We start from the raw sequence: 8,548 nt of genomic DNA, 5'->3' as shown, positions 1-8,548 counted from the left end.
TTTCGATTGCTGCTACCTTAAATCGTGCGTCCGTGCTCTTGTCTTGCCTAGGTTCATTGTAGATCTATTCTTTTGGTGTTATTGCACTTGTAAGAGGGCCTGAGGTCAAGCTAATTCAACGCATCTGTCCGCACCTTCCCATTCCCCCGGCGTCCCCATCGTCGTGCACCGAGATATGAAGAGAAAATCAAACTTCTTTCTTCTTCCACCGCCGGAGCTGCGGTCGTGCACCTCGAGTGTTCGCCGCTCCGCTGTCCTCCCACACGCGCCGCGGCGGAGGCGTTGCGGAGCGGCGCAACAGCGTTCCCTTGTTTCAAGAACGGGGTCACTGAGCCGCGGGGTGGATCGATCTCCACCGGTGAGAAGGAGGCACGCGGTGGCGGCCGCCGCACTGGCCAACGGAGAAAACGCCAGACCCTCCGGGGCTTGCCCAAGAGGCTTTTTAAAAAAGGGGGGGGGGGGGGGTGTGGAGGAGGAGGCCTACTCACGTCGCAGTACGCCGAAGGAGGAGGGCTCACGAGCAGTCTAGATAGTGTATATTCTAGTACGCTATAACAAAGACTGCAGAACTCCCTATCTATTTTTACCTTTGAATCCCCTTTCCCTTTCTAATCCGCTTCACTCCCCCGATTATACCGCGCTCCCTTGCGTGGGTTTCTCTTCCTGTAGCCTCAGCTCGCTACCTTGCCAGCTATTCGCCGTTGCTATAGAACAGGGGGCGTAAATTAGGACATACACAGACGAAGGAGGCGCAATGAGCGCCCGAACCAAGCAAACTGGCGACAGTTGTACCACCCACACACCTTCAGATTTGTACGCATCGCAGAGTGGTTCCTTCGAAGTTGTCGCGTAGAATTCGAATCCGTTAGGTGTGTTCCTTCTGTTTTCGTTTATAACTGCGGTTCCACGCACGTCTCCTTGTGTCTTATGGCAAAACTTAAATTTTGGGAGTTTACACGCGCCAGCAACCAGGATATGATTATGAGGCGCACCGTAGCGTCCAGGGAATTCGCGATTAATTTTTATCACCCTTGGGTTCTTTAACGTACACCGAAATCTAACTACACGGGTGTTTTTGCGTTTCGGCCCTATCTAAATGCGGCCGAATGGAACCCGCATTATTGAGCTCGTAGGCTATACCACGGCGGGTATAAATTTGCATCCCAACTAGCCCAACAATGAACGATAAGTACTCCTGCGATCTTTACGATTCTTTAGACGCGGAATAATTGAAGTGTCCGCTGGACGCTTGCGGCGCCCTTAATTGATCACACACCTTTCTCTGTTCCACGTCTAGTACTAATCGTCTGCAAGTCTGCGTGGCGTGGTCCGCGCGCTATATTTAGACTTCGGTCACTATCTATTTTTTCTCATCACCTTTTCTTTTTTTGGTATTTGTTTGTACATCTTAATAAACGATCAGTCAATCATCATCATAAAAAGAAAAAAAGTGGGGAAGCGTTGCAAGCCTGATACATGCCGTCGCCTTCCATGAATTCGTAACCGTTGGAGAATGCAGATGTGATTCAAGTTAACCCACGTTCGGATTATGATAAGCGTTTACTAAGCGTTGGGTAAAATTAGATGGTGGGGAGGTGATTTTAAGGACATCAGGTCCGATCAAAGAAGGTGCGTCAGCATGCGCGATGGCGAGTTTAAGGCAAGACATTTGGCCGTCATCGACCTTCCGCTTGACCGTCTAAAAGATCGGCCCAGCTTGGCTATACTTTTTTTTTCCTGGCTGCGTATTAGGTTTTGTTTTAAGTTTATCTATTTGCTCGATTCATCATTTTTATCTTTAAAGACGTCCGCATGTTCTACAGCCCGTTTGGTGTTGACTGAGCGTTTTGTTCCCCCGCCTCAAAAGTAAGCCCGCCCCTTTTAGTATTTTTTATTTCTACATGTTGCATTTATTATAAACATTTCTAATCGAAAAAGTTGGAAACAACGTAGTCGTCGAAATTTAATAGCGAACGTGTTTGGGCTGACCTTTGCGCTGACATAAACGGCGCAAAATAACAGTAGCGCAAGAAAGGGCGGACAACAGCCCTGAAGGTTTTCAAGCGACAAGGAACAGGTGACCTGTGTCACAGCGAATATGAGTAGTGTTAATGCGCATCGAGATAGCGAATTTCAAGTTATCTCGCGCAAAATATTCCGTAATTCAGGACCGACGGTGGGAAAATGAAATCGATCATTCCCTCTTTCTTTCTAATTTAATACGTCAGACCTGTTCAAAACGCATCCGGCACCTTCCTGAAAGGAATCCCATGCAAACGGCGTTTCGGGAACGATGTACTAGAGAAAAAAAAACTGCAGCGACGCAAAAGGGCCGAACGGAGGTGTAAGCAGTTTTTTTTTTTTTTTTTTACCGGTTGGCCTATCTTTTTTCCCATCGATTTGGGTTTAAGAAGCAACGTACCAAAGAAATAGACACTGAGCACCTCTTAGTCGAAACCGACTCTAATTCAATCATACTCGGAATCCGGAAAGTTGTTCGTGCGTGATAAGTGCTTCTTTTATCTTCCAACGTCTGCTCAACATTTGCAGCAAGAAACGGCCAACGCATGAACCCTCAACGACGTCACCAGGAAAGGCGATTTACATATGGTGTACCTATACAACGTTCTAAAATCATATCCTCCCGATTCTTGACCCGCCTCCCTGAGTGGCCATTATTCTGAGGATCGTCATGATCAGGTTCATGACAACAACACGGGCGTTTCGGTCCAATCATGAAGACGCGCCACCCGCTGGCCGCCACGTCATCATATCAAACAGCCCTGTAAGGTATATAACTGTACTTATTCCTGAGGGGGCTGTCGGTGTGTCCCCTTATTGTCCGGGATTGCATTCACTTAGGCTGGAGGAGGATGGGTTGCAGGCTTATTCTGGATCGCTAACGCGACGTTGGCGCAAGCCGCTGCATTTGCTCCTTTCCTTCAATTTATTTCAAATAAAAGGAAAATATTTTTCGAGTGTTTAGTGAATATCTGTGAAATCGTGCTTGTTACCTTTTAACGCATTTTTATGTTTTCCTTTGATTGTGGCGAACAGTTGCGGTTCTGCGCGCGCTATACTTGAGTGTATACCTACATGTGCTTCGTTATTATTTTTTTCAACTTGCCTCTAATGGATCCCTACGCTGTCGTTTAGGAAGTCTTAAAGCTGTAAGAGCTATCAAGAAAGCCGTCAACGAACAGGCCAGCTGTCTACGGGTTCTTACAAAGCAAAGAAAACCGCCATGAAACTGTATAGGAAAGGGAAATATGTTGATGATGATCCGTTTTTCATAGCGCATATCCACTGAGGGGTGGATGGGCAAAGAGAATCGATAACTGGGCTAGTTGGTTGAAATGCGTCGTTTGACTGATCTAAGCGCACGCTGACAAAGACGACAAAGGGAAAACAACAGGACGAGCGCTTGTCCTGTTGTTTTTTCCCTTTGTCGTCTTCGTGCGCTTATATCGGTCAAACCATGATGGGCAAAAAGTCTGACGGGAAGGAGGAACATCACAGTGATGTACTAAGTGGGACAGAAAATCCACACTAAAATGAAATGTCGAATAATGAACAAACTTTTAGATGTAGTAGATTAGACTAGCAGATGGAAATATATGCAAAAGGTGGTAACACTAGAGATGGTAAAAGTCAGCGAATGAAGATATTTACTGTAGTCCGTCGCGGTGGTATATATATAGTGATTGCGGTGCTCGGTTGCAGTCCCGAAGGTCACGGGTGCGATCCCAGCCACGGCGGTCTCGTTTCGATGGAGGCGAAACGCTAGAGGCCCGTGTACTGTGCGATTTCAGTGCACTTTAAAGAACACCAGGTGGTCAAAATTTCCGGAGCCCTCCACGCCGGCGTGCCTCATAATCATATCGTGGTTTTGGCAATTACATTAAGATATTTGGATTATTAAATTCAACGAAATGAATATGGAACAAGTAGAAAAAGTGAAAAAAAGCTAATACTGTAATTTTCTTGTTGGATTTACACGAACGCTATGGAACAGACAGCTCTGTGACCATAACTTAATGCCACAAATAGTACAATTAAAGGGATATTCACCCACAGTCCTATCTGCTGAACTGAACTGCGAGGGAACTTTTCTCTTATTGGAATACCTTCGACGTGACAAAAAGAAATTCAATTGTATTTCAATTTAGCTCTCTGTAATAAAAGTTCAATTGTGGAATTCGGCTAAACGTCTCTAATTCCACGCCGGTGCTTCACTTCACGCTGCGAAATGACCCAGCTGCTTTATTCAACCGATATTCGACATTTTTGCTGAGCGTTATCTTTTGCCGCTTGTAAGTTCCCCATAGGCCACCCAGCAGTTTCCATGTTAGTAAGGCTTCTGATAGATAAAGCTGCTAAGTTGTACATACGCTGTAGCTTGTTGTTGTTGCTGTAACCTCTGTCATATGATTCATACCCACTCTGGGGGATTGGCCAGGAATTGATCTTATGATTTTTTTAGGCATTTTGAGTATTGAATATTGATTAAAAAAACGGCAAAGAAAGATCTTTTTTTCTTCATCAATGGTTACGTCCTCACTTTTTTCGTTCCCTCCCGTTTCCATGCTAATATCTTAACTTTTTAAAACTATTTTTCTGTGTTTTATCATAATGTGAATAAGTGTTGTCACGTTGGTGGCCACTCTTCCTGAAGGTAAGTATGATTTAGACAGTCGCGACAAAATACGCATGCGCCTGAAGAAAAGAACGGAGCACTTCGGCATTATCACATCAGAACACACCATCGGCATTCTAGGTGACAAAATTTACCCATTGGTCTGATAAGATTGTAAAGAAGAGGCGCTGACAGCCGTCACAGGCACCTGGAAGATAATGCCCAAAAAAGAGCTTTTTTTTTTTATCAACGCTTCGCAACTGTTCGACGACGGAACTCTGATTAGAAACGCCAGACGCTCGGTTCCTTCTTTCGCGAACAGGAAGGGGACTCCCTCTCAATATGGCGGCTGCGAGGCATCGGCGCGAATGCAGCGCCACTTCGTCGACCAAGGCCGTGGCCGTCGTCGGCGGCGGGGCGTTGTGGCCGAGGCCAGCTGCGGCGGCGAGGCAGCCTCGGGCAGCGCGAGAGCTGCTCTGGCGTTGCCTCCGGGGCCCGCTGGCAGCCGGCGGCGGCGCTGACGAGGACGACGAAGCTGAGGACGGCAGGCGCAGCTCGTTCCAGGCCATGGCGGCCACCGTGGAGCCGTACCGCCGCCGGTGCGGGCCCGGTCCCGCCCGGCGGCGTCGTCGACGGCAGCGCCTCGTCCGGGAAGGTCGCCCAGAGGTCGGTGCGATGGCGTCGTCTGCGCGCTATATTTAGTCGTCAGTCTCTTCGCGTGGGAGACTATGACCCCGAGCGAATGGCAGTCCTCGTGCGCGATTGGGCTCGCTAGCTGCCGGCTCCGCGCCGAGTATCTGGCAAGGCAACTTTACTGCAAGCCTTTCACTTCCATGGATGACCGGCCCACTGCTGTGGTGCGCTGTCCGCCGTGCCGTCAACAGACGCAGTCGTCCACTTCTGTCAACGGCTCGACAGGATCCTGGCCCAGCCCCCCGGCGGCGCAAGACGCCTCCAACTTCCTGGTGCGTACTGGCCGCGCTCTCTACGACCGGCTCTTTTCCTTGCTCCAAGATCAAGCCAGCGACTGCGTCGTTCAGTACTGCGAGCAGGGTTCCAACGCGGATGACCCTTCGCCGTCGTCTTCTGTCGACGAACCTGCCGACGCACTGGCGTCTGAGCAAACAGCCCTGGTTGCTGCTGACTCGTGCGGCCGGAACGCTGTTGTCGTAGAGGAACCCCGAAGCGCCGCTTTGTCTGAGCGCCTGCCTCAGAGCCCCGCCGTCGTTTCCGACGCGGTGCCCGGCCTCCCTCCCGAGCTGGAGGTCAAAAGCGCTGAGAATGTGAAAGGTGATGCAGAAGAGGAGCCGCGCCGCTACCCAGCTGAGCGAGACGTAGTGCGCGCCGCTCTGGCACATCGCGTCCCGGACGACAGCTTTCCCTTCCCTATCGTGCAAGAGCTGGTTCGGCCTGGCGTGCTAGTGCACAACGAGAGCGACTCCTCGTGCGACCTCTCCGATGACGCCTTTCACGACGCCGCTGACGGGCTGGCCGAGGAATTTCGCGATGGTAGCGGTTCATCAGAGACCAGCACCGAGGAAAAGGCACTCGTCACGCCGAATGAGTCTGCCAAGGCTGCTGCTGCTGCTGCTGCCCCGGACAACGCTCCTACCACCACTGACAACGTGGCCAAAATCTCTTCTCCGGCTTCCTCGCCTCCCGCCATTTCGTCGGTGGCCACTTCACCCACTGCGGAATCCTTGTCAACCAGCGGCAGCAGCTCGGCACAGGGGGCGTCTCCGAGCCGGCCACGGTCATCGCGCTTCTCGAAGCATCGTTTCGCCGAGGCTCCCCCATGTAAGGTGACACCCAAGCCACCTGCACAGCCGGAGCATGCGGTTGACGAGTCGTCGTCGTCCTCGTCCGAGACGCTGTCACCCGTCGTAGACACCAAGATGCCGCCGGCCACTCCGCCCAAGCGGGACTCCGCAGACAGCGACGATGATGAGAGTGGCCGCGCCGTCCTGGTTCGCAGCACGTCGCTCAAGAGCGGCAAGAGTCCACCGGGTACGCCGTTCAAGAAGAAGATCGTGCGCTTCGCCGACGCACTGGGTCTCGACCTGGCTGCCGTGCGAACCATCGTGTCCGAGGAGCTGCCCTTTGTACCGGCCTCCGCCTTCACACACCTCCAGCTGGCGCCGCTCGTGCGGTCACCACCTCCGTGCACGCTCGAGCTGAAGGCGCTGTTCTCGCAGCCCGGCGCCAGTCCAACCTTCATGACCCGGCTGACGAGCCAACGCGTCTGCCTCGAGTCGGTTGTGTCGTCGGGCTGCGCCCTTCACGCTGTCATACGGGTGTTGAACGTGGCCTTCGAGAAGCTGGTGGTACTGCGCTACTCGCTGGACAACTGGCGGTCCTTCTGCGACCTGCGTGCCGTCTACCTGCCGGGCTCGTCGGACGGCATCTCGGACCGCTTCGGTGTCGACGTCTACCTCACGCCCCAAGGCGACGCGCAGCTGCAGATGTGCGTGCGCTACGTGGTCGGAGACCAGGAGTACTGGGACAATAATGACGGCGCTAACTACTGCTTCGAGTTCCGGGACTCCCCTAAAGACGAGCCCGAAGTGACGCCCCTGATGAACTACCTCTGACCCGAGCGGAGGCCAGGACCCTAGTATTTATTTGTGTGCGCGCGTATAGCTGTACAGGAACGAATGTGTGGCTGAGGTGGACTTGATTCGCGCTGTGCGTCCCTAGCTCCAAGACATAGGTTAGCAATAATAAATGGACATGCCAGACGGGATCTGCTTGCCGACCCGCGACCGTATGTGCGAGGACTGTGGCCGACGTGTCCGCGCTGGTGGCCACACGGGAAAAGCGCGGGGCATCCCGTGGGTCGTTCCTTCGTATTTATTTATTTGTTTAGTGCGGGGGCGTACGCCAGTGATGTATAAAGAGCAGCGATGTTGTGGTCGTCTTTCAGAGTAGCCTGCCTGCATTTTTCATGATGGAAGGTATATTTTCAGAAATTTGGGTCGACAAATGCCTTAAAATTATTCCGCCGAAGTTTAAACGAAGTGCGTGATGCGGGTGTTCACGTTAACCAGAAAAGAAATAAATGTTTCGTGAAAGCAGTACAGTCGCACGTGATGAGTACTGATGTGCTAGGAAGTGACGGTGTGCGAGGCACTTGCGTGGCACTGTTCTGCACTCTTGTCGAGTCGGCATTCTGCCCGTTAATGGAGCGAAAGGCAGGTCTTGTAGAACATGGATGTTTTCTGTTCAGTGCTTGGTACATTGAAGCGGTCAACGTGAGAGCACAAGGAAAGGAGCAAGCGCTTGCGTGCCCCATTCTTTGTCATTGTTTGCTTTAGCGCTTACAAGGGTTACTACACGGCAATGTCACGGCCAGAACCACGCGGGCGATTGCTGGCGTGTTTTTGGCTTCAGGACTTCTCTATCGCGGATACGTCTCGCCTGTTGTGACGGGTGGCCCTTTGTGCAACTAGTGCGGTGTGGTTAATTCTATCGAGGGCGTAGCCTGCAACTTTTTTTTTTTTTGGGGGGGGGGGGGGAGGTGTTGAACCTTCGACCCCGCCCCCTTGGCTACGCCGATGGCAACCTACGAAAATAGTTTTCGAGGTGGGTTTATACGCACGAGGCATCTCATTGCATTTGCTACAAGTTGGCGTTCCTTGAATCTCAATCGCTGCTTGTATGCGGTGTACTCGGTTTTTCAGAAATACAGCGATGAGCACTGCTAGGGTGAACACGCGAGCGCGTGGCCGACGGCACTGTCAGCGCCGCGTAGCGGTCATCGCTGGAAACATTGCGCATGCACATCATGCGTTCTACTAAATAATCTTTCCGTCGCGCGCACACAAGCGTATCCACAACAAGCGTATCCATGACGTGATGGGCGCGGTGGAAAGTGTATCGCAAAGCACATGCTGCGCATGTGCAATGTTGCCA

General features: G+C 51.7%; 1 protein-coding gene across 1 annotated transcript; it reads left to right on the top strand.

Annotated features, from left to right (window-relative positions):
• Positions 1-5,082: 5,082 nt before the first annotated feature.
• On the top strand, positions 5,083-7,715 carry LOC119404586 (glycogen-binding subunit 76A). The gene has a single exon (XM_037671140.2). The coding sequence runs from the start codon at positions 5,365-5,367 to the stop codon at positions 7,225-7,227; it is 1,863 nt and encodes a 620-aa protein (XP_037527068.1). The 5' UTR covers positions 5,083-5,364; the 3' UTR covers positions 7,228-7,715.
• The last annotated feature ends 833 nt before the right edge of the window (positions 7,716-8,548 follow it).

Source organism: Rhipicephalus sanguineus, chromosome 1 (genome assembly GCF_013339695.2).
Source record: "Rhipicephalus sanguineus isolate Rsan-2018 chromosome 1, BIME_Rsan_1.4, whole genome shotgun sequence".
In the NCBI taxonomy this organism is placed as follows: domain Eukaryota; kingdom Metazoa; phylum Arthropoda; class Arachnida; order Ixodida; family Ixodidae; genus Rhipicephalus; species Rhipicephalus sanguineus.
The sequence above is the reverse complement of the archived record's forward strand: the minus strand, read 5'-3'. Positions and strand labels throughout refer to the sequence as shown.

Excerpts from the sequence above, each read along its gene's own strand:
- LOC119404586 (XM_037671140.2), top strand. The coding sequence starts at position 5,365 with ATGACCCCGAGCGAATGGCAGTCCTCGTGCGCGATTGGGCTCGCTAGC.